General features: G+C 42.1%; 1 protein-coding gene across 2 annotated transcripts in view; it reads right to left on the bottom strand.

Annotated features, from left to right (window-relative positions):
- The window catches only part of stim2b (stromal interaction molecule 2b), a 94,817-nt gene that overhangs the window by 24,079 nt on the left and 44,637 nt on the right, over nucleotides 1–26,101 (bottom strand). For both annotated transcript variants that reach the window (XM_080052568.1, XM_080052569.1), the window contains exon 2: nucleotides 12,943–13,073. In XM_080052568.1, coding sequence (XP_079908694.1) covers nucleotides 12,943–13,073 — 131 coding nt within the window. The remainder of the gene's footprint in view (nucleotides 1–12,942; nucleotides 13,074–26,101) is intronic.

The following is a 26,101-nucleotide window of genomic DNA, read 5'->3' as shown; positions in this document are numbered from 1 at the left end:
TTTATAAAAAAAAAAAAAGCTTAGTTCTCTTATGCCTCGGGTTGGCTCTGGTTGCACTGAACAACTATGATACACTAAGGCTGTCACCACTATCATGGCTGAGATGAAATAGTGATATATTGGGGTCAGTTTGCTGCAAAATTGGCCGGATGAAAATAGCTACATATACTCTCTAAATCCCAAACCCGAGCGCATATATAGAAGTGGTGATGTATGGCAAGAAGCAATGGTGCCTAGGTCTGGAGCAGTGTGAGTACAGACCAGCGATGGGGAGGCGAGGCAATCGTGCCTTGGCACAGAACAGGGCAACTTTGCCTAGTGTGAGTGTACCCTAAAGCTGTGTCTCAATTCAGGGGTAGCAGCCTTCGAAGGCTGCATTTGAAGACCGATTGCATCATATCAGTGCGTCAAGGCTTGTCCCATTTCGAAGGCTCCTTCATATGCGGCCGAGAAATGCAGCCTTCATTTCACGGTTCTGAAGGGTCCAGCGGATGGATCCTTCACGGCCTACCGTATCCCAAGATTCATTGCGTTTTTTTTTTTATAAAATAAAAAATAACATAACAGCAACGTGTTGCTCCATCTTTTTAACTTCTATCTTCCTTTTCTTTTCGTCTGGTAGGCAACTTCTTTTTCTTTTTTCCTCCGTTGACAACGCTGTCTCCGTTGGCAGCAATCAGGGTTGCTAGGCAGCACAGGAGCGGCGAGTCGTCACGCAAGTTAACGGCTTGTTACGCAAACCGGAAATTCTCTAAGGAGACTTGCGGAGACCGTCTCATTTAACAACGCTCGTTCGGCCTTCGGTTCGGCCTTAGAAGGATGCAACCCCTGAATTGAGACACAGCTTAAGTCTCATTATGAATGGATCCGGCAACAATTCAATTCATGTCTGCTTCACCAATGGTAGGCTAGATAAACTCATACAGTTGTAGAAATGTAATGTAGAGTTATTAAATCTGAGTTGTTGTACCCTGTGTTTGCCCACGTAAAAGGTTTCTCTATAGAGTCCGAAGCTCTTTCAGTACATCAGTAAAGGACAAAACACTTGGAGGAGCCTGAAAGCTTTGACCAGTGTGTGTTCTTTCCCCTCCCTTCCCCTTCTTCTTACACAACACAAATGCAAATGAGTTTCCTCACTGACGTGAAGCCAAGAACCAACTAAGGGGAGCTTTACATGGTAACGCGAAACGGCACAAACACAACACTATTTTCACGGTTGCGGCCTATCATTTGATGATGAAATCAAATGGCTTTTGGTGTTTTGTGTCCCCAACAGAGCCTTCCAGGCAGCCTTCAGGCCCCTACTACACTTATTAAATAAAAATTACTACTAGGGTTTAGATCGTGTACAGGTCCTACTCATATAATTAGCATATTGTGATAAAGTTCAATATTTTCTGTAATGTACTGATAAACATTAGACTTTCATATATTTTAGATTCATTACACACAACTGAAGTAGTTCAAGCCTTTTATTGTTTTAATATTGATGATTTTGGCAAAAAAGTAAAGAAAAACCAAAAATCCCTATCTCAAAAAATTAGCATATTTCATCCGACCAATAAAAGAAAAGTGTTTTTAATACAAAAAAGTCAACCTTCAAATAATTATGTTCAGTTATGCACTCAATACTTGGTCGGGAATCCTTTCGCAGAAATTACTGCTTCAATGCGGCGTGGCATGGAGGCAATCAGCCTGTGGCACTGCTGAGGTGTTATGGAGGCCCAGGATGCTTCGATAGCGGCCTTAAGCTCATCCACAGTGTTGGGTCTGGTGTCTCTCAACTTCCTCTTCACAATATCCCACAGATTCTCTATGGGGTTCAGGTCAGGAGAGTTGGCAGGCCAATTGAGCACAGTAATACCATGGTCAGTAAACCATTTACCAGTGGTTTTGGCACTGTGAGCAGGTGCCAGGTCTTTTAATCTTCATCTCCATAAAGCTTTTCAGCAGATGGAAGCATGAAGTGCTCCAAAATCTCCTGATAGCTAGCTGCATTGACCCTGCCTTTCATAAAACACAGTGGAACAACACTAGCAGCTGACATGGCACCCCAGACCATCACTGACTGTGGGTACTTGACACTGGACTTCAGGCATTTTGGCATTTCCTTCTCCCCAGTCTTCCTCCAGACTCTGGCACCTTGATTTCCGAATGACATGCAAAATTTGCTTTCATCCGAAAAAAGTACTTTGGACCACTGAGCAACAGTCCAGTGCTGCTTCTCTGTAGCCCAGGTCAGGCGCTTCTGCCGCTGTTTCTGGTTCAAAAGTGGCTTGACCTGGGGAATGCGGCACCTGCAGCCCATTTCCTGCACACGCCTGTGCACGGTGGCTCTGGATGTTTCTACTCCAGACTCAGTCCACTGCTTCCGCAGGTCCCCCAAGGTCTGGAATCGGCCCTTCTCCACAATCCTCCTCAGGGTCCGGTCACCTCTTCTGGTTGTGCAGCGTTTTCTGCCACACTTTTTCCTTCCCACAGACTTCCCACTGAGGTGCCTTGATACAGCACTCTGGGAACAGCCTATTCGCTCAGAAATTTCTTTCTGTGTCTTACCCTCTTGCTTGAGGGTGTCAATGATGGCCTTCTGGACAGCAGTCAGGTCGGCAGTCTTACCCATGATTGCGGTTTTGAGTAATGAACCAGGCTGGGAGTTTTTAAAAGCCTCAGGAATCTTTTGCAGGTGTTTAGAGTTAATTAGTTGATTCAGATGATTAGGTTAAGAGCTCGTTTAGAGTACCTTTTCATGATATGCTAATTTTTTGAGATAGGAATTTGGGGTTTTCATGAGCTGTATGCCAAAATCATCAGTATTAAAACAACAAAAGACCTGAAATATTTCAGTTGGTGTGCAATGAATCTAAAATATATGAAAGTTCAATTATTATCATTACATTATTGAAAATAATCAACTTTATAACAATATGCTAATTATATGAGAAGGACCTGTATACACTTTAATATACTAATAGATCTTTTACAAAAGTGTTGGACGATGGGAGAGACAGCCTCAACTCGGCCCGAGGACCTATAGTCAGTCCTGAAAAGACAATCCTACTGTATTATGCGTACCCAGACAGAGGCCTAGCACAGACAGGGTATGACACATGCTCACACACAGCAGCACACAAAGACATATTTGTTCCGATCAGATTCCACATTGGAAGGGAGCTGGCTGCTTCCAGATTCTTCCTATGAGCAGGGCCGTCGTATAGGGGGTAAAAGTTGTGACGATTATAAGGGCCCACAGGTAGGGCCCACACAGCCCCCAGTAGAATCTACGACAAAATGATTATGCATACAGTGAACTAATATATAATCATCATCATCAAGTCATACAATATTCTAATTTTAATAATTTCAATAACCCCCTTGGCCCATTCTTAAAAAATGGTTTTGTCCACCCCGCGGTTCGTTCTTCCTCATTGGAATTAAGTGAGCGCGAGCGAACTCAAGCAGGGCCAGGATGCCCCCCAAAAAGCAGAAGTTCGCTCACCAGAAAAGAGTTGAGAGAAGGAGGCCAGGAATATGAGCAGCAGAGCAGGGGCCCAGGACATCAAAAACTTTTTTTCTAAGAATGGTGAGAGTAAAACTACAGAGGGAGGCTGAAACAATTAGCCTGCTACTTGTTCATTCATAACATTACCTTTGACGGGGCGCAGACTGAATCCTACGTTAGCTGTCATCTGGCCGCGCTACACTCTGATCAAGTCGCAAGTTCATTTAAAAAAAATTTAATAAAAAAAAATTGCCAGTTCATTGTAGAGCAACGGTTCCTACAGTAACTATAACTGAACGTTACTACTACAGTGACTATGTGTTTTACACATATTACTGTCTGACAGTGCTCCAGTAGCCTATGCGCCCATTCAGAGGCTGCATTGAATTGTATTATGACGCATTCAACTTCTACTCGGTAATTATGAGCATCTGACGATGGTCAGTTACGTTCAGGGCTGTCGGACTGCGGACAGGCTTGGGGGCCCAAGGCAGAGGGGGGCTGCACCCAAATATAGTGGCTCAATATAGGCCCCTGATCTTTGAAGGACCCGAAAAATGTTATTTAGGAGAAAAAAAACGGATATCAGGGGCCTTTCATTCGTCAGTACATTTTTGTTATTTTTTAAATAACATTGTTCGGGGCTACGAAGATCACGGGCCTATATTGGGCCATTAAAATATACAAACAAAGGGAAAAAATTCCCGAAGCTGACTGGATTTTTTAAAAATGTACATTTCTTCTTTCTGCTTTTTGGTCATTCTGTGTCTATAAATTATTCCAGAAAATAGTACTAAATAGCTTACATAGGAAACAGTTGATTTAGCCGTATTTTTCTTCTCAAAGTGCACCAGATTGATGAATTTTACTACTTTTAGCATTCCCCCGGAAACCCCCTAGAAGGTCCAGGTTCCACAACACAGTCTCCCAAATTCCTGTGAGAAACACTCTCTGTGTGCATGGTTATTAAGAGTCATTAGACCAGGGGTTGTGTTCAAGTACGAATAATGATTTGGTCATTCATCAATAGAAACATTGTGTTGTTATCTGGCTCAGAGAGGGACCAGTCACTCATACGTTTTGGACTATAGACAAACATAGCTTTTACATGTTTGTATTGTAAGACCGCCTCTCAGAGGGCCCATCAGGACTTCCTGTATAGGGGCCCAGAATTTGGTGCAACGCCCCTGCCTATGAGCCTCTGCTCTCTCCAACAGTCAACTATGCCTCTGTTTGCCCCCGATATCTACTGCATCAGTCCATCTGACAACATCTGCTAATATGATTTTCTGTTACATCCATCGTTTAGCTATCATCATGTAATCCAAAATTAATGATTGTTTTGCCAACAGCATACCTCAACATATATCGAACCGTTTTTTTTTTTCAATATGCTAAATGTCATTTGTTAAGTCCAAACACAAACAGAAAGATACACATAACAGGGTGTAGTTTTCAGGGTGATTATGTTCTGCAAACATTTCTTTGCTGCAGGGCATGTGACACAGTAGTTTCTGGCAACCTCAGGGGGACAGTAATACTTCAGGAAGTCACTGCCTCAGGTTACTGATCGCCAAGAAATAGTTTGAGATGGACCATGTTAATAGCTGCACTATGGAGGTGTTCGTGGGTTTATTAATTAACCTTGGAAAGAGCAAAGCTAGCAGTTTATTGTCTTTACACATGGGTTAGAGCTTATCACCTCCAAGCTCTAACTCCATACATAGACATATGAGTGGAATCTTAGCTAGAGAGCAAGTGATCAAATTTCCCCAGATGTTGTTCAAATTGCTAGAAAGAAAATGATTGATGTGTGTTTCATTTTTTTAATATCTGCATCTCCTTTCAAAGATGTAGGTCACTTAAACAATCTGTTGAATGTTTCCTCTAGAACATTCCCAGACCAGTTGACAAACTCTTTTCACGCTTCCTTTCTATAGATACGACCAAGACGCTCCGTGAGTCTCCTCAAGTTCCTTCGGTTCATACCCGCCTAAACACACACAACCAGTTCACACACAGTCTGCTTCCACAGATGTAGAACTCACATGCATGCCTAATTTTTCCAGTTCCAAGTTGTTACACATGGCCTGTCAAGAACTAATAAAGAACAAGCACGCACGCAAGCACGCAAGCACGCGAACACACGCGCAGACACACACACACACACAGAAGCAGGACCATCACCCAGTGCTGTGACGCGGGTTGGGTTCTTGCTATTTCAAAGGGATCCGTCCGAGCGTCTCCTTGGCACCTGCCATCCCCCGCGACCGTGCTCAGCAACAGACAGCAACACATGTCACTCAAAACCCCTGACCGCCGCCGGACTCGCAATGTAATCAGAGACGGGATTTGGTTTAACAAGATTACAGCTGGATATGATTCCTTAATAAAATAGTTCCCCATGTAGTCAAATTACGGATGATTTTGGAAGACTGTCATGATTTACATTTGATTTTATAGCCTGTTGGTCCAAGTTTCTGGTCATTAGCGGGGGAAAATAAGTTTCTTCTATATTTTTGGGCACAGACTATAAAAACTGTTTATTTCACATTCTGATGAAAGAAAACGTTTTGTTTTTTGTTTTTGTACTAGCTCAATATAGGCCCCTGATTTTTGAAGGCCCTGAACAATGTTATTTAAAAAAATATGATCTTCATACGTACAGAGATCAGGGGCCTATCCTGCGTCAGTACATTGTTGTTATTTTTTAAATAATTTTTTTCCGGAGCACGAAGATCAGGGGCCTATATTGAGCCATTTAAAAACAATAAACAAAGACTTCAAAGAGAGAAGGGATTATTTTAAAAAATCTGGAAGCTGACTGGATTTTTTAAACATGAAATTTCTTTTTTTCTTTTTGGTAATTCTGTCTCTCCAAATTATTCCCAAAAATAGTAGTAAATAACTCAAATAAGAAACCGTTGATTTAGCCTTAGTTTTCTTCTAAAAGTGCACCAGATTGATAGCCTGGAAATCCAGACCGTGATATCTTGTACGATAGAGGGTCTGGCCACAATCAATAGTAATTTCCAACTCAAGGGGCGGCTCCTACTCGTGCATTTCAAATGCCACTGCACGCAGTTGGATAGCACTACAACCAATCAGAACGATGCACAAGGTGACGTATTAAGCCCCGTTCGTTTAGCGAACAGCTGTTAAACTGTTAAATTACACTTTTGCCGTGGTCGGTCGGCAAAACAGAACATTCCACTTACTTGCTAATGAAAGATTTGAGTGCCGTCTTCCAAAGAAGTCTCAAACTCAAACAACATATCCACAGCCATCTCTGATGTTTACTATCACGGCTTCGACGGCGCATGCACGTCACTGTCGTCATCCGGTTACGTCCGCCCCAGAGCTCTGGTCCGCCCATATTAGATAGAACCAATTGAAACGTGAGTCAGGATTTCTGGACTTTCTGAAAAAGCTTCAATGGAGAGTGTCCAGACCAACAGGCGCAGCAAATTTAATTTGCCAGCGCCTAGTGGCAGGTCTGGGAATGCCAGGCTACCAGATTGATGAATTTTACTTTAAACAGTTCTCATTTTTCTTACGGGGGAGCACACCCCCTAGAAGGACCAGGGTCCCCGCCACAGTCTCCCAAATTCCTGTGAGAAACACTGTATGTGTGTATGGTTATTAAAAGTCATTAGACCAGGGGTTGTGTTTATGTACAAGTAATGATTTGCTCATTCATCAATAGAAATAATAGTCGGGGGGCCAAAGTCTCAAAAATGGATTGGACCGGACATGGTCTGTTATACCTTTTATTTGTGTTTTTTCTGTTAACTGTGATCCAAAGAAACAATAATTGGAGGGTCTGCTCTGCCGGATATATCGCGAGAAAAAATTGTGGCTTAATTTTTTGATAAAATCTTTTGGAAAATGAAACATTTCCTCAAATCCTCAGTTGGTTGGGTAAGCTGTCAAATAATGCATTCCAGATGCACAGAACACATATGGTGACAACATCCACTGAAAAAAAATAACTCTTTAAACACATTTCTGCATGATTTTGGAAATGATGGAAAAAAAATAGGCCTTTTCTCACTTTTTTCCAATATTTTCCTCTATACTTCTTTGGCAATCAACTATTCCCCCAAGTTATGACATCAGTCAATATGTCATTCTTTTCACCAAACAGTAGACTCACTCCACAGACAAAATCATAAAAATCCAACCACAATCAATGGATCTGTGATGATTTCACTACTAGTTCGCGATCAACAGGCTCAGAACCTCAATAGTATTTTAGGCTACTCTCAAAATTGCAAAGGATATAGGCCTACTACTCCAGCAGATATGTGAAAGCATTGTGCTTTGATGATACAAACATGAGCTCTGGCACACTGTTAGAGCATGCCCTAAGGAAGATTTTTGGCCCAAAAGCCATCACCATTTTATCCTATGGCACCAGTGTAGGCCATTTTAAAAATAGCCGCCGACAGTTGTTATTTTACATGCAGCTTAGGTTCTAGACCACCTAGGATCTTGGTTATGGTGGCTAATTCTACATTTTCAAGGATCAAAACATGCTGGAAACTACTTAAGTACATATACCTGGCAATCAGGGAGCACAATTACAGTAAAACCATCGAATATTATTGGAATTTTACATATTTTCCCGAATTACAGAATTAGTCCGAGTTGTGTTTAGACCGTATATGTTTACTTGTCTATATCTATTCAAGAGCCTGACCAATACATTTTGCATGTTTGAGCGGTGTAATTACTATTGTAACAATGTAACCCACTCTGAATTAAATTGATGCAAAATCATGCAGAAATGTGTTTAAAGAGTTATTTTTTCAGTGGATGTTGTCACCATATGTGTTCTGTGCATCTGGAATGCATTTATTGACAGATTACCCAACCAACTGAGGATTTGAGGAAATGTTTCATTTTCCAAAAGATTTTATCAAAAAATAAAGGATGCATACACTAAAATAGCCACAATTTTTTTTCGCGATATTTCCGGCAGAGCAGACCCTCCAATTATTGTTTCTTAGGAAACAGAAAAAACACAAATAAAAAGTATAACAGACCATGTCAGGTCCAATCCATTTTAAAGAGCTTTTGAGACTTTGCCCCCCCCCCGACTATAATGTGTTATCTGGCTCAGAGAGGGACCAGTCACTAACACGTTTTGGACTCTAGACAAACATATCTTTTACACATTTGTATTGTAAGACCGCCTCTCAGGGGGCCCATCAGGACTTCTTGTATAGGGGCCCAGACTTTGGTGCTACGCCCCTCGCTGTGTGTGTTTGATCTGTGTGTGCTGATAGAAACTGTAAAAACATTGTTAAGCGTTTATACGTCTGAGAAGTTTCATTTCCCTGTCACTTAGCATCACTGATTATTGTTAAGTTACAGTGGAATTTTAAGGTTTACATTTCAGTGAGTTGTGTTTCAAGATGACATTACAAAAACGTCATCTTAGCTTAGCTCAAAGAAGCATGTGCAACACGCCAATGTCTGGCTCATGCTCAAAACAGATATGACAAATTATCTGCAATCAAAATACCATAAATAAGTGTGAAATGACTTTGTTGTGCAGCCAAAATTCCTTGGTGAGTAGAAATGCTTCACAGCCATTAGAACTCAAAGCTGAGAAGTATGAACCTCTGTCTGAAGACTGCCTCAACAAAGAAAGATATTGGCACTATTGGCACTCCCAAAAATGTATCTGAAAGATTCACATTCCCATAAAAACACCCACAAACATTTTCTAAATAAAAAATCCTTCATCAAACTCTTATTGCCATATACTGTTTATACAGTACTATGGGTGTATCATTAAGTGATATCCCTGCAGTTGAAATAAAATCCGAGTCAACAAGACAGAGACCTTTATAAAAGTGGCCTCAACAGTCTCAGATACAACAACACTGCTTGAATCTAACAACTAATAGACACATGAAGCAGAGGTCACATAGGTCGACATGCTCTCAGCAAGGTGTGGTGAAATAAGACACAAGACCTTTACGGCTGCAGCTGACGATTATTTTTACTATCTCTTAATCTGCTTAATTATTCTTTCAAATGTGTTTCCAATTCAAACAGTTATAGCATACATATTGCTTGTTTTGTGGGACAAGTTTACTTTTGCAAAGGACTAAGAAGACCAGCAAGTGCCGACATTTGAGAAGCTGAGGCAGGGAAATGTTTTGCATTTTTGCTTAAAATAACCCAATTTGTATTATCCAGTGAAATAACAGATATATTGGATTTTAAACAGAAATTCTTAAAAAAAAAAGAGAAGAAAAAGAATCCAGTCCTATATTTGTTGCAAAATATCCATTAATCATTTCCTCTACAAACCCAAACATTTAAACAATATTCAAACGCCACTGGTGTCAATGCCACCATATATCATATTTACCACCACCAATCTCAAAAATGCATGTCATGAGAAACTGGACCATGGCTATAATATTACAAATGTGGCCATCCACTCAACTTACTCATCCTTCCAAATGTGGGGAGAAAGGTGGGGGAGGTGGGGGGGAAGAATAGAAGAAGGAAAAGCAGGAAGTGTTAGCGTGTGGGGTTTCAGCCGTGTGGCAGAGAGTGTGAGGGGGGCACACTCCCTCATAGCTTCATCAAGCCTTAGGACTCACACTGCCAGGAAAAGGCTGACACTGTACTGAATCAGACACTAAATAGTGTCAAAAATGGCCATGTCAATCAATGGTCCACCTCACAAAAGCTACGGCCTGTTAAGAACATGAACATGCTGACTGGAGGCAGTGATTCTGGAGAACACTAGTTGTCAAAATCACTTTGTCAAAATCAGTGAATATCTCCTCACGATCTGCTACCTGTCCATACAGTGTGCACACTGAAAATAAACCCAGTGTTAATACAGTGTTAATGACAACAAGCGCACTTGCTGACTCCACCTTTAAGGCCATTTTGACTGTGTTAACAAGGAAATCACAGAAGCAATCTGTGAAGTTTCAAAGTGAGAGCTCAGATTACTCGCATGCTCTGGTTCCTTCCTGTAGTTACCTTCATCTGATGCACATGACTCCATCAGCTGTCATGGTACACTGTAAAGCTGATTACACATGGCTTTTATTTAATCTACCTCAAAATACAAGGCTAATAGAAAAGAGGAGATTCAACCAATGGCTGTAAAAGACCATGCCATGTGACTAAAACCGTCATACTGTGTCTGAGCGTGACACTAATATCTCTTTTAACCTGTTATGAGTTACCTGAGCATGTTTGGGTCCTGCGCTCCTAGACGCACGAGAATGTCTTTCTTTGATATAACTAACTGATAGACAGCTACTAATCTGTTGAAAGGAGCATCCATCAGGTTATGAAACCCCACTCTGCCCTACACAAGGAGAGAAGGAACGCTGCAAACCATCAGTAATGAACGCTGGCCAACAACAACTAGGCCTTTCTTCTGGAGAGAAAGAAAGGCCAGACTCAATGCTTATGAATAAAAAGGTTAACAACAGGACATGGGGGATGGGGGGGGATATGTGTAATGCATGCCTACAGCAGGTACAGGTATCAGTGATACATGCAGAGACACATATGGCTTCACTGTGGGACCCCTGCACAACCCTCAGGGTTCTGTAGCTCTTTACTGAGGAGCCACTAAGGGCTACAGGGGTAGAACTGTTTCTTACACCAGCACATCTTACTTGAAAATGACTCCCACCAATACACAAACACACACATTTTTTCCACAGCTTTAGTTTGCCGCCAGACAGCCGTTTGTTTTTGTATCACACTGCCGAATCAGCTGCTTACGGAAGAGAATAAGGGCCACACATAGGAAAAGAAATTGAGTTTGGACAACAAAAAAATCTTGTTAGGTTAAATATTCCATAGCTCTGACTTTGACGTCAGAATTCTTATTTTTTTCTCAGAATTCTGAGATTAAAATCAGAACTAAATAGTTTTTCTTATATGTGGCCCTAATACTATTCAGTAGTTCAGTAGGTGCTCGACTGAGAGCTACTGTGGATTATTCAAGCAACACAAGAAAACTAAAATAAACGGCTTTCTGAAGGGCAAACTAAAGCTGTGGAAAAAATCTCAGTTTGGCTTACAACTGAAGGGATATTAGGTTTTAAGTTTGCATGTTTACTGTATATGTGGAGAATGGAGGATATCTTCTGCAACAATAATAATGAAAATAATACATGATATTTGAATAGCACTTTTCTCAGTGCTCAAAGGCGCTTTACATGGTCAAACTGGGATAAAAAACATTCTACTTTATTAAGGCTTAGGTAGGAAACGAAAAGTAAAATAAACTTATTCCTGAGGAATCAGGAAAATAAGACTAAAAACACTGTTCAAACAGGTGGAACAGGTGGATTAATACAATGATGACTTCTGCTACAGCGACATCTGCCCTAAACTCCTTCAAATGAATGTGCTGACCGTGAGCTCCACAAGGTAACACACCATACAACCCCACTTCAAACATACTGAACTATCCCTTTAAGTTAAGACCAAAACTCATTTTACTATTAGCACAGCAGCAAAGCCTGACTCTTAGCTTTGTTAGCCTCATATGTGTGTGGGACAATCCACTTTCAGAGCAGACAGAAAACTACTCTTGTGTCAACACTAGAAACATGTATGAGCAGTTTGCTTTAGTGAGCCTAAGGATCTGGAATGACATAAAGTGTATGATCATGTTGAAATATGTACAATATGAGAAGAACCACAGCATGAGAACTAATCATATTAAAAAAAAAATTCTAAAAATGTTGAAAGAGTTTTGCTCCTGTTTAAATCTGTTCTCCACATTATTAAATTCGCACAGGTTTAGCAAAACAATGATGTTTGGTCCTTATCCCAGTGGTTCTCAAACGTTTGCTAAAATGAATACATGTCATTGGGAGACTTACACCACTGTTTATGGCCTTATTGTGTGCATGAGTTGTGAGCTGTTCACACACAGACTTAATTTTTCCCTTCATCTGAGAGGAATTTAAAGCCTTAAAAGGTAAAATCATTCAGTACGACACATGAACGGGCTAAATTTGGATATTAGTCAGTGATTTTGTGTCACAGAAATATTCATTTCTTCCTCATCCCTCTAATCATCTGACGACCTCCTCCAATTCAGGAGGTCCTGACCCCAGGCCTGACTTGAACATAAAGGTGGCAGATTTTGCATTAGGTGTTGTGTACAAAGCATGGCCCTTGTCTGTGGTCCTCAAACAAAGAGCTTGGGCTTGGGGGCGCCCTTAGCTCAGTTGGTAGGGCGTCCCCCCCTGGGCCGGGCCCAGCAGCAGACCCGGGTTCGATTCCAGCCCGTGGTCGTTCTCTGCATGTCACTCCCCTCTCTGCCCCATATCACCTCTCTCTCTGCACTATCAAATAAAGCATAAAAATGCCCCCAAAAATATCTTAGAAAAAAAAAGAGCTTGGGCTTATTGTGCATGTTTGCAGCAGCTCACCTCCACACTCTCGTTGACCTCGATCCCTCCATCGTTGTCGTCGTCCAGCTGTTTGTGGATGTGCCTGAGCGCCTCCAGGCTGAAGCGGTCGGCCTGGCCCATGCAGGGAGGCATGACTATGAGACAGGGGTCTGCAGGGAGAGAGGCAAAGCTTAAACAATCATGTCCAGTCAGGAGCAAACACATGAGCATAATCCTTCATCTTTGGGTTTATTAGGTAAAGCAGTATTCAGAGAGCATGGACCATGTGGTGGTTTCCAGAGTTTAAAATGTTTGGGTTTTTTATTATTAAAAAGCTGCTCATTATTGATTTACTTTACAAAATTAAAAAAATTCTCTTCTGAATTTTGGGCTGTTGGTCAGAAAAAGCCAGACAACATGAGAAATGACCTAGGGCTGTAGGGAATTATGATGGGCATTTGTTTTGTGTTGTTTTACAGGCCAAATGATGAAAACATTCATAACAAAAACAATCTGCAGATCAAATCAACATTGCTCAGTAGCAGCCCTATTGGCATTCACTCAACAGTCATTACTTTGTAATTACATCTTAATGCATGGTGTCTTGAAAGTCAGAGTCACATGGAGCCACACTGCCCTCCAGGCAATTATTAAAAAGCATAAGCCTTCCTTGTTTGATCTGGAAGAAAGATCTGAAATGAGTTAGCAAACCCTGTGTGTCCCTGTTGGACTGTTTGATGTTCTGTTGTGATTCTTGCAGCATCCCAAGGCAAAGACTTGTTGTTATACCCCCCTCGAGAAATGAGCCCATTACGTCCAGACTTCCAAGCGATGGATGGTTGGAGCTAACAGTTGCTCAAACACAAACTAAATACAGATACATTAAAAGCTCAAAACCAAATGTTGAGAAGATTAAAGGTACCATTGTAACTACATCTCCCCAATAAACTTGAGACAGAAACCTTTTATTTTACTTATAACCGCTTGTTCAATGTCAATCCAAGTAGTTCCAAAGCCTTGTCCAAGCCCAGACAGATAATGCTGCTCCTTGTTTAGCTACAGTTTGAGAACAAAGACGGAGCTGCAGAGGGATCCACCACGATGACACCCAAACAACAGTAGACAGCAACACAAGGCCAAAGCCATCAATCAGGCTTCTGATTGCTGCTGACAGAGTAATGTTTCCCTACCTCTCTCTGGACCAGAGGAAAAGGTCCCTCCTACAATGCCAACAAGAGATAGTTAGAAAAGTGTGATTAAATGTCCAAAATATCCCTGGTTTGTATATATAAATAAACATAGCGCAAAACGCAACTGCTCAAATTCAACAAACAATTTATTCAGGGGAAATTCCTCTAATATTTGAAACAAAATGTAAAAACTATTCTAAAATACTGCAAAACAAATTGCAAGTAAGCCTAAACTACTTCAAATGTGTACACAAAAGGTTGTGTTCAAAAGCATGTATAGTATACAGTAGTGTGCAGCCAAGCTGTCATGTTATGTGGGCTTTTTGATGTAGGATCTTTTCACTGAATCAAGTTGACATATTAGTTATAGAGTTTCCACTTGGCAATCGGCACAAGGAGCAAACAGACATTTGATTGGACGCGTGCCCGGGCTAAGTTTGGATGAGAGGGCACCAAGGACGGGAAGGATGTCACATGAAAAAAGACCTGAGCCTCCTAATGATACAGCACCAGAGGCAAGCTCACACAGGGATCATTTGTCTTTGGTGTAAACAGACACTGAGTGTTTGAGTGAGATTCTTCATCATTCTGCACCTGTTGACATGATGATGATGTGGCAATGCATCTAATGCCTCTTTCCCACCGAGCAGAACGGGTTGGGTCGGAGTGGCTCAGAGCGGGACAGCTCACTTACGCAAAATCTGGTGGTGCTTCCACTGCCGATCCTACCCTTAAGGTAGGGCGGGTTTTAGGCTGGGCTGTGGAACAACTGCGGTCAAGCCAGCGGTCTCTCGTTTTTTGCTTGGCCAAACTAGACGCTTTTATTTTCATTCCCCCCTTGTTTTGAGTGTATTACGCCGGTAAATGCAAAGAGACGGCTTGGTGCATGCCGACAGGGACAGTGAGCGAATAGCGCTGGCCGCGGCAGCTATGTAGGCTAACTATGGTGACGTTGTAGCAGCAGGACACAGTGTAGCCCAATGATAAATGTAATGAAGAGGAAAAACACCACACAATAAACAGAGTGCTGCGCCGACATTTTTCGCTAAACACAAGACTCTCTTCACTCTTGCTGAGGTTACTACACACGGCGATTTAATGCGGAAATTATTCATTCGACCAATCAACAGACGGCAGTGTGTAGCTCCACCTTTTCGGCGGCTGGTACCCCAACGGAGGAGTACCGAAAATGGGAGCGGCTTAGAGCGGTTAGGCACGCTTATTTCTGGACCCTACCCTTCTTTTGGCAAATGAAAAGCCAAAATAACCGGACCGAACCGCTCCGACCCGCGGAAAATGAGGCATCAGGAACCTGTGCCTTGACTCAGCAGTTACTTCCTAGTGTGACAACACAGTGTGGACCAGTCAAGAATCCATACCGTATTTCCTCTAAATACTGTGCACTGCAACAACTAACTAGAAAATCCCGCGGAGATTTTGAAAGTACGGGCAGCCCTGCGCAGGCCGCCAATCCCCGCTTCGGCGGCGCCCCGCCCGTCGGCCGGGCCAGAACGCTTCTACGGACCGCCGCCGCGGGCTTTCCGAACTCCAGTCCCGAGTTGTGGCCGTCCCCTGATGCTGTGTATACAATTTGGTGATGATAGGTTGGAAATCCACAGAGTGAATGTGACTTCACTGTATTTCAGGTCATGTAAGTTAGGGAAGAAAGAAAATAATGGCTGACCCCTATGGTCCAAGAGGCTTTATTGTAGAGCACCATGAGCTGTACATGTGTAAGAAATGTCAAGTCAATCAGAGTCAGGGGGCGAGGGGCGTGGCCTGTCAAACATTGCATTTTTGAATGATGGTTTTCGCATTTGTGGGGGCCCCTATGGGTTAATCTCGACAACCTTAGAGGGCCATGCTACCACATGTCTTCTGCACATATCCTGCAAGTTTCATGATGATAGGACCTATGGTCAATTAGTTATGGCCAATTTGTTAATAAGCCCTGCCCCTGCATAAACGTTTTAGTCAATGGCGGCCATGTTTTCCAAGCTATCCTACTAATATTTTTCGGAGACGTGCGACATAGTCCCCCGGGGCTTCGTGAGACATTTGGTGTTGATAAAGTAAAACTTGTAAAAGTTGTGGATAAAACCCTGTTTTTCAGTTTATGCTAATTAGCCGAAAATATTTCCAGGTTGACTTTAATGATCCAAGAGGCTTTTTTGTAGAGCACCCTAAAATACACCTGTGGGAGAAATTTCAAGTCAATCGGACTTACGGTGTGCGGGCCGTGGCCTCTCAAACTTTTCTTCCCGCCGTCCGCCGCCGCCCGATGACTCATTGAATGTGCACGCCCAGTTTCTTCCCGCTATTTACATCTCTCTCATCATCGTCGTCATCCTCACTGATTTGTTTTTGTTGGGAGCGTCTCTGAAGTAGGCTATTCTGCCTTCATCATCTTTGCCATCGGCCCTTGTATTGGTCTCACTGCACCTCTCACACATTTCTCCCCGCCACCTGCCACCCAAGCTTCGTAAACACACACACACACACACACAACCCGCCCCCACACACACACACACGCACATATGTATCCATGGCCGTGCATATACACATTCACGCCGGCATATCAACATGTAGAGAAAACCCAAACAGATTTTCAGATGTTTAGGGAAATGTTTGGAAGTGTCAGTTGTCGTATTTAGTTTTTATTGTCTCTGCATATTCACTCATCTGCAGTACATCTTCCCTGGCTCTCTCTCCTTCTCTCTTCTATAATGTGAGTCTATTCCTTGCTCCTTTTACTAAAAGGTGTCTCATTAAACTGCTGTCATACATTTTATCGATGTGTTGGAACTTTCTCTCTCTCTTCCTTCTTTTTTCCCTTCATCTCTCCTTTCCCGACTGCACCGCCAGCCAGGTTTCACGTGTTTTGTAGCTCAGCAGACTCACCCGAGTGATGTCGGGAGGAGCTCAACGCTGATTGGCTATCGTGGCGCGGCCGGCGGCGAAAAGTTCAATATTTTCAACTTCTGCGGCGGCCGCAGCATTCGCGGCGCGCCGCGTGATCCGCTCGCCGCCGATTCGCGTGGCGGCGCTCGAAATACATTGACTTTCTATGTAAACTCGCCGCGCGGCGATGTGCAGTGTGTTGGCACCTTTATGGTCCCAGAGGCTTTTTTGTAGAGCACCCTAACATACACCTGTGGGAGAAATGTCAAGTCAATCGGACTTACGGTGTGAGGGGCGTGGCCTCTCAAACGTTCTTCAGTCGGGGCTTAATAACAGCGCCCCCCTAGCGGAAATTTTAAAAACTGTATAATAGCACACCATTCGGGGTAGGGACGGACGTTCTGTGAAATTTTTGCGTTTCTAAGTGAAACGGTGTGGGAGGAGTAGCAGCTCGAAAATGTGGCAGAAGAATAAAAAGAAGAAAGAAGTCAGAAGTAAGAATAAGTATGGTGGAGAGTAATAATTACGGGCCCTCAAGTATTGAGGGCCCGTACTTAAAAAGGAACCGAAGCACAGCAAAGAAAAAACTGCAAATCGGGTAAATCTTTTTATCCATCTGGAGATATTATCAACACAATGAGGCTCTTTCAGATCAGCCTTATTTGAGCAGCGTCCATCATGTCTCCAGTCATGTGATGTGAGGAGTTACATAATGCATTTGCTTAGCTCGCTGGTGCAGTTTACATAACCTGTTGTTTGCATAGCATGCATATCTATTTGGCTGTTTGGTTATTTAAACAGGCCCAAGACTTTACTTGGGTTTTACATACACATACACACACAAACACAGAGATGACTGCACGTGACATTGTGAATCCCAGTTTAACTTTAAAACTTTGGTTGCACAGACAAACAACTGAAGTGTTGTGTTTTTCCTTACTGGTGGCCTATTTCTGTTCTGCATGTGTGCATTACCACTTCACCAAACCACTTTGTGAAGCTCACAGAGTTAAAAAGATCATTTTCAGATAAAAACAACAACTGTCATTCATTGTCAGTGTTTGGTTTGTGCCACCTGCTGTGCCATTCAGTTAATGTGACAGCACACGCCTCTCCTACCCTGCCGTTCTATTTTAGAGTTTGTTTGATTAAGTTCTACAATGAGGAAGCATGCGACAGGAAGTGGCCGTATATGACCCCCGTCTCGGTCCAGGGGGACGAGCGCAAAAAAATAAATCAAAACAGCCAGGGAGAAGCTGTTGCAAAAGATGACAAAATTGTAAGAAGATGGGTTATTTTTAACCCATCAGGCTTCCAGTTGTCAGGATGTAGAAGCCCAACAATGGCAGAGGTCTCTCCTTGCTCAGAAGCAGACAAGCAGATGTTGAGGACACACACACACACCAGGCAAAAACAAGTGGGATATCTGCTTTAAGCAGTAATTCACTGCCATAACTCACAAAACGTATGCAGGCTGTGACAGAGGGCGCCATGTTTGGTTCAAAAGAATCAGTGAACAAAAGCGTTTTAGCTGTCAGCTGCTTCCTTTAAAGTGAATTCTTTTTTGCATGACATATTCATGTCATTATGAACATTCTGCCTGTATTTTGTTCACAGAAATCCTGTCGTTGAAAGGAAAAGCAGACTGAGAGGACAGTGTGTGTCTGATGCCTTTAATGTGATTTTCTATCTGGGGACTTCCTTGAACTTGATGCAACGGGACATGCACATTGTATTTATGCAAATGAACATGGATTCTTCAGACCTGGCTCTCTAACCCTGCTGCGTTTCTGGGCACTTGGTGCGATGGAAGCTACAAATAAGCGTTCTCTGTGCAGGCTCCATGTGTTCATTTGACAGAAGTGACAGCATAGGACTACATTGTGTTATTCTTCATTCGAAATTCTCATTATTTTTGCAATTGGTCCACAAAAATGCCCACAGGAAAATAATGGTCTTTTAAGCATTTAATCATACCAGAAACATACAGCGATTGATTTAAATGGTCTGTTGATATTTTACAACTTATCTTATAATCAACATGTACAGTACCAGTCAAAGGTTTGGACACACCTTCTCATTCAATGCTTTTAATTTTTATTTCTACACTGTAGATTAATACACATATGGAATTATGTATATATTTTAGATTCATCAAAGTTTCCACCTTTTGCTTTGATGACAACTTTGCACACTCTTGGTATTCTCTCCATCAGCTTCATGATGTATAGTCACTTGAAATGGTTTTCAGTGAACAGGTGAACCTTGTCAAGAGTTAAATTCTGGAATTTCTTCCCTTCTTAATTTATGCCACAGGCGGGGTGAGGAAAATAGATTTCTTGACAAGACTTAAGGCAAGATGTACAAAAGAAAACAACAAGGAGATTTTGCTTTTCTGCACTTTCACCAACTGCTTTGCCTAACGTGACTTTGTAGGAAACAGCACAGTAGGATATACGCGATGACACCCAAATGCAAATTTATGCAAAACATTTTTTAGAAGTATCCCTTAAATCAAAATATTGGACAAGCTCTTCAGCTCCACTGGTATAGAGGCTCTGTAGTGGCCCTCCATTGCCCACAGAATGAGCTCCACACCTGGGAGGAGAAGGAGGCTGGCCACCTCTCCCCCAGCCTCACTTCAGTTCAAACCCAATCATTCAATGATGAGCCAGACTCTGTGTAGGAGTATCCGGCCGGTGGAGCGTGTAGAGCTTATAATGTAACAACGACCCAAAAATGTAATTTAAAAAATGTAATACAACCCAAAATGTAAGAAGTGGTCGATAATGTAACGAAATGCTGAGCCCAAAACGTAATAACTTTTTGCCAATAATTTAAAAACGTAATACATTATGGAGCAAGCAAGCTAAAGCCTCGGAAAAAAATCTCAGTTTAACATAAGGTTTTAAGTTACCATTTATATATGTGGAGCAGTGGTTCTCAATTATTTTCTGTCATGCCCCCCCTAGGGGACAGAAATTTTTTCGCGCCCCCCCCTAAATTGAAATACTATTGAGAACCTGCTAATATTTATTTATTTATCTGTACAAAACCACTGTATGAGTTTCTGGCATGAGCATTCTGCATACAATCACCTTATTATCAAATTAGATAACAAAAATGAGCTGAGATAACTTCTGCAGCAAAAAAAATTTAAGTTCAGTTTATTAGCTCAATTTGTAACATTTAAACAAGACTGCTCAGTCTGTGTGAATCTCAGGACAGAGAAGCAAGAGCAAATGAGGTTTGCATTTCATTCAAAACAAATTTAAACTGTAAACATAGTTAAGGTGGTGTTTTTTTATTATTATAGGCCAATAGGCCTTCTGTGATGCGATAACCAATAATTCATTGATGTTATTATTAGTCTACTTGCTTGATTTATTTTTAAAGGGTTACATGCATTTATTTACTGTAAATCGCGGCCTTTCGCGCGGATATGACCATACATAAGCACACATCGCGCTTGCTAGCACTTTAAAAAAAAAAAAACATTTATAAAAATAAATAAACTGTTTATTTGAATACGAAAATACAACACACACTGACCTTACAGTTGTGCATGGCCATCACTCTCATGCATTCATCAGACTTTTCTCTGCACTGTCTGAGCTGATAGATAGGTTGTGTTGCCACGGTGATGTGGAGTCTTAAACTGTTCTAGCTTTGCCAGCACTTATTTCTGTACAGCTAAATATCCCCATAGAAACATCGCTGCGTTTATTTTCGCCACCAGTTCAATTCATTGTCGGCTTGCTCCTGCTTATTCTCCCGCACACATGCCTTTGTCATGCGCAGGCCCCTGATCTCCTTGCGAGGTTCAGGGGAGAAAAAAGCCAGTCAATTTTTTTTTTTTTTGGAATGGCATTGTTCAGGGCCTTCGAAGATCGGGGCACCACATTTAACTTGTTAAAAAAAAATATATATATATATATATATATTTTTTTTTTTTGATGGGCCCCCCTCTGCCTTGGGCCCCCCCACGACTGTCGCACTTTCCCCCGCAGTCCGTCGGCCCTGCCTCCAGGTGTGGGAAGGGGAGCGGGAGCCTTGTTTGAGACAGTTATTTGTCGTCATAATGACTGATAACGGGGCTGAACCATCAAAGAAAAAAAAGAAAATGCAATGAAGAAAAGCAAAAACGGAGAGTGATAGGCGGGCGGGAGGGCGTTGCCAAGCAACGTATACACAATTTCACGGGAGCAAACTAGACTGCAGTGTTTACTCCTAAATGAATGAGCGGTAGCCTACCAAAACAAAGTTTACTTTGCCTCACCAGCATCATCAGATGACCATTATTCATCTGAAATAGTCATTATTTACAACAACATAAACACATTACCTCATTGTGATCCATACTAACTGCCGTCTCTCGTTCATTCGCTTTGTGTGAGGACACGGAATCTTTCAGCTCCGTGAGAGGTGACACTGCATCAACTCATTGCAATCAGGTGTGTGTAGTAGGGCTGCTCGATTATGGCAAAAATTATAATCACGATTATTTTGATTGATATTGTAATCACGATTATTTAAGACGATTATTCACTGTAGGGATGCCCCAAAATGAAAATTCTGTAAATTCTTTCAACATTGCATAAATTAAACTCCTAAATGTGCTCCTACAACTAAAAAGCCACCCTAAATAAATAAACAGTGAAACCTTCCAATCTAAGAGTAACATTTATATTTGACTAGGGATGTGATTGTGAACAACTCATTTATTTGCACATTGAGGAGGTATGAATCTACAAAAAGATCAACTCATTGCCTTTTTTTTACAGTGCAGGTTGAATTGCTGAAAAAAAAACTGCACAGCAGCTGCCAACGTAATATTCAGACTTCAGAATTTGCATCAAAGCCCTAATGATCATAAAAACAAGAGGCTTTATTTAAACGATGTCCGTGGTGGTTGTTGTAATTTGTTCAGCTGTAGACTGAAACTAACGGAGGGAGGCGGATCACTGTATATTTTCTCTTGTCGCGCTGTCAGTTTGGCTCTGTGTATCCAGGCTCAAGAAATGCAACCCGATCGTGGAAGCCTTCCACATCAACAATGTTAACGGGCAGGATATCCCTGGTTAATTTTAGCCGTAAAGCCACAGGGCTTTTCTGTGCGGTGGCTCACACTGGCTAGGTGTCACTGTGAATGACACCGTTACCCACCGCCACGGAGTTTCATTTGGCAACTTGCCATTTCGCTCGCGCAAGGCGTTTGTGTTTCGATTTAACATCAGTCTTGGGCGAGTACTTTAACTTTATGCTGAATTTGCACTGCAATCGCTGAAAGTGAAAGTGTTCGGGCGGGGGCGGGGCAGAGCACACACTGCATTTACCACACAAGACACGGAGTGCGACATAATAATCGTTTTATTACGATTATCTTGTTTTCATGATCGAGGGAAGCCAAAATCGTAATCGAAATTGAATTTCAATTAATCGCCCAGCCCTAGTGTGTAGCACTGACTGGCATTAGTTGATGCTGTGTCACTAACCACTCTCACGGAGCCGAAAACAGTCCGGTGCATTCATTTGAATCTCGCACGCCAGGCACAAGCTAGAAAACAGCTTCATGACAGCTGGCGTCGTAAAAATACTACCGCTTTTGTCCAACGGGCAATGTTACTCGTAGTGGCTTTAAAACCTTTTTTTTTTATTTTCCCTTGTTGACATGTGGAAGTCAGAAAGAGGATAGCTGCTGTGTAGCTCAGGGACACAGACAAGCTGCCTTGAGCCTTAACAGCACATGACTCTGTAGACTGAGGGCTCTCTCTTCAGCCCTCCATACAGCCAGGTGCCTGTCTCCACACAGTATATTCCCACGCTGTGTCAGCCATGTCAGCAGTTCATCACCTCCACCGGCGCCACGCCAAACTCTTAACACATTTATGATGTAGCTATGCACTTAACATATGGATGATGAGTGAGATGTTAGGTATATTCTAATGCATTCCTGCATTTCAATGAAGCCCTCAGCAGCCATGAGTTAGACAACCGTAGCCGCAGGATTCTGAACCCAGCCTTTGGTTTTTCCAAGTCATAATCCTGAGTGTCTCATGGATAATAATCATGGACAGATTTGCACCGCATTATTCACACCAACTAGATGCTCAGAATCATGTGACAGTGGGCAATTGGGTGAGGAATGTGATGCCAATGTGTACTAGGCTGGTCACTTGTAACTGGTGCCCATATGGCAGTGTCATAAGTCGGGCTGACAGGGTCAGAGTTAAAGCTAGTGGAGAGTCTACCATTTCAGCTCATTAGCAGCCATAAGACAGAAATATCATTAGCCGCCCACTATTCCAGCAGCTAGTGCAGAGACAGAGTAAGGGAGAAAGACAGGTAGTTAGTCATAGAGGATGAAACAGGATAGTGTTTCTGTGTGGCGCTCAGTTTACACAAGATGTTTGAATAACCTGTAATGACTGACCTCCAGTTGGCCGGCAGGGTAAGAATACGACGGCAAGCGCTCTATTACAAAATAAAAGTCAAACAAGTTATTTGAATGTCTTGATGTACTGCCAAAAACAAACAATTATTTATCATTATTTTGTCTTGCTGTGTTGCTTGAGCTATGCTGACAGGTGAGGTTTGTAATTCCCTTTGGTGCCCTAGGGCATAACTGAAGAATGAGTCACTGCTCAATCATCAATAAGCAAACACCAATGCACAGTGCCACACAGAACACAATATTACCCCATTTGTGAGTGTGATTTCAAACTTTATTGACCTAATGCATCATGCTGCAACATATATGAGTCAAATTTCTCAAAGGCCACCTACATAGAAGCATAGTCCTGTTCCCAGCAACAACAAAAAAACACACACACACGTTTGACATGTCTCAACAAAACCTGATCCACCTTCAACAGCATTACCTTTGTCACAATTAGCAAAATGTAAGCAAAAGGAGCTCTGGAAACCACAGCTGAGGGGGGTAACTAGTATGTTTAGTGTTTGGATAAAGGTCTGTCTCACTCACACACTACAGGTTGTGGAGTTTGGCTAAATGTTCTCATGAGTGGGACTGATTTTGTTTTGAGAGTAAGACTGTATGTAAAAATAACCTTTTTTTTGTTTGTTTACAAGAAAAATGTAAAAGGCCACCTTTACCTCTACAAGTAGACTGTAAAAAGGTTCAAATACTGAACAGACAAAAGCCTTCAACATCCATCTGTAAAGCAAAAAATGTCTGTGTGTGTGTGTGTGTGTGTGTGTGTGTGTGTGTGTGTGTCTGTGGCTCGCATATCTCTCGGACTGTTAGTCAGATCGGCCTGAGCTTCTGGATATGGCTTGCGCACGGCACGAAGGTGTGCATCCTTGATTGATTGTTAGGTTTTTTGGACCAAATATGTAGAAGTTATCATATTAATATCATGCTAGCGGCGAATACCATGCTGGCGGCGAATACCATGCTGGCGGCAAATACATGCGCGCACTGAAGGCCACATTACCGACGGGGATGAAGTTGGTTGCGTTCCGAATCGCATACTCTTTCTTTTTTCTATTCTACATACTACATCCGACGATAAAAAGAATCTAGTTAGGATGCAGAAGGCATACTATTGGGACATACTTTACGCTCTTATTTCATCATAACATTGCGCCTTGATCTTGCCTTTTGCTTTTATATCCGTCGCATCCCTGTTTGTTTTCATATGGAGGCTTCGTCGATGTGACGTCACTTCACGTGCGCACTGGATTGTGGGTCAGAATCGCCCAAATAGGATGCACTTTTCAACACTAACAATCTTGGCCGCATGAAGTAGGACATCCGGGTACTTCTAACCATCCTAAATCTGGCCACAAGAATCGGGACATCCTAAATCTTTTTTCTACATACTATATAGTAGAAAGTGTGCGATTCGGAACGCAACCGTAGTCTCCGGCTAAACCCCGCCTCCCTCTGATTTGATTGGCCGCTGCGACCAAAGCATGAATTTACGAACGGGACACACAGCAGACCGACATAGCCTGGTGTTACTTCCTCATTCAATGCACCCAACTTTCCAAACAAAACTAGGGCTGGCCCGAATTATTCGAATAACCGAGTATTCGTTTGTTAAATTAGTATTCGGAGCTCAATTCAGTATTCCGGATATTATTATTTATTTATTTATTTTTTTTAATTGCAAAGGTAGCTCAAACTGCAGTATATTTTGTCAGCAAATAATATTTGGATACACAAGTTATAAAACAATTGTAAAATGCAAATTAGACGTTAATTTAAAATATATTATCGAATTATTTGAACTTTGACCTAGTTGGCCGCTGACCTTTCAAAGCGCAACCGGTGATATCAGCTGTAGTAGGCTACGTGATGTTACCAGAGTGAGGCAAACTAAAAGCGGCACCAAGCGTAGGAGGGAGAGAGAGATGGAGGAAGAATAGATTGTGTTCCTAATAACTCTAGACCACACCATTAGCGCGATTTCGGAAGGCAAGGTAATGCTTGGTGTCATGCTAACGTTAGCTTAGCTCAGCTGTTTGTTTACATTTAGCGCTGCTATTGCCCATCATCAACCGTGACTTGCTTGCATCATGGGAATACGCGGTCAATAATGGATATAATATGGACACTAAAGACTTATCAATATTGGATTTTTGTATGGATTTATAAATCGCCGAAAAGATGCACGTTCCTGGATGAATTGAAAATCTCCTGTACGGGTTACGATGGCGTAGAGGACAGCTGATTTGGAACGGAACAACAGGTGTTCGCTTCCACAGGGAAAAAGTAAGGAACTTCGACTTTACTAGCGTTCGAAAGTTATTAAAGCATCAACAAACTACGCAGCTTGCCGTCTCGGCTCACACACTCGGTTTCAGTGAGTACATTGGCATTATTAATGTTGGTTTGATGGTGTGTTTTTTTAGAACGAGTATTCGAATACTCGCTCAGAAAAATCCAACGAGTATTCGAAGCCTGTAAAATGGTATTGGGGCCAGCCCTAAACAAAACGTTCTTAAACCTTTCCACAGACATCACCAACTCCTCAAACCTGTCCGCTTTAGTGTTAAAGATCGCACGTTATGCTATTTTCACTGTTATAGAGTTAATGTATAGTTAAACAATTCCACGACAGTGCTAATTTCAGTTAGCA

Source organism: Ammodytes marinus (assembly GCF_949987685.1).
Source record: "Ammodytes marinus genome assembly, chromosome: 23".
NCBI classification, from domain to species: Eukaryota; Metazoa; Chordata; class Actinopteri; order Uranoscopiformes; family Ammodytidae; genus Ammodytes; species Ammodytes marinus.
Note: the sequence above shows the minus strand (reverse complement) of the source record. Positions and strands in the feature narration are given on the sequence as shown.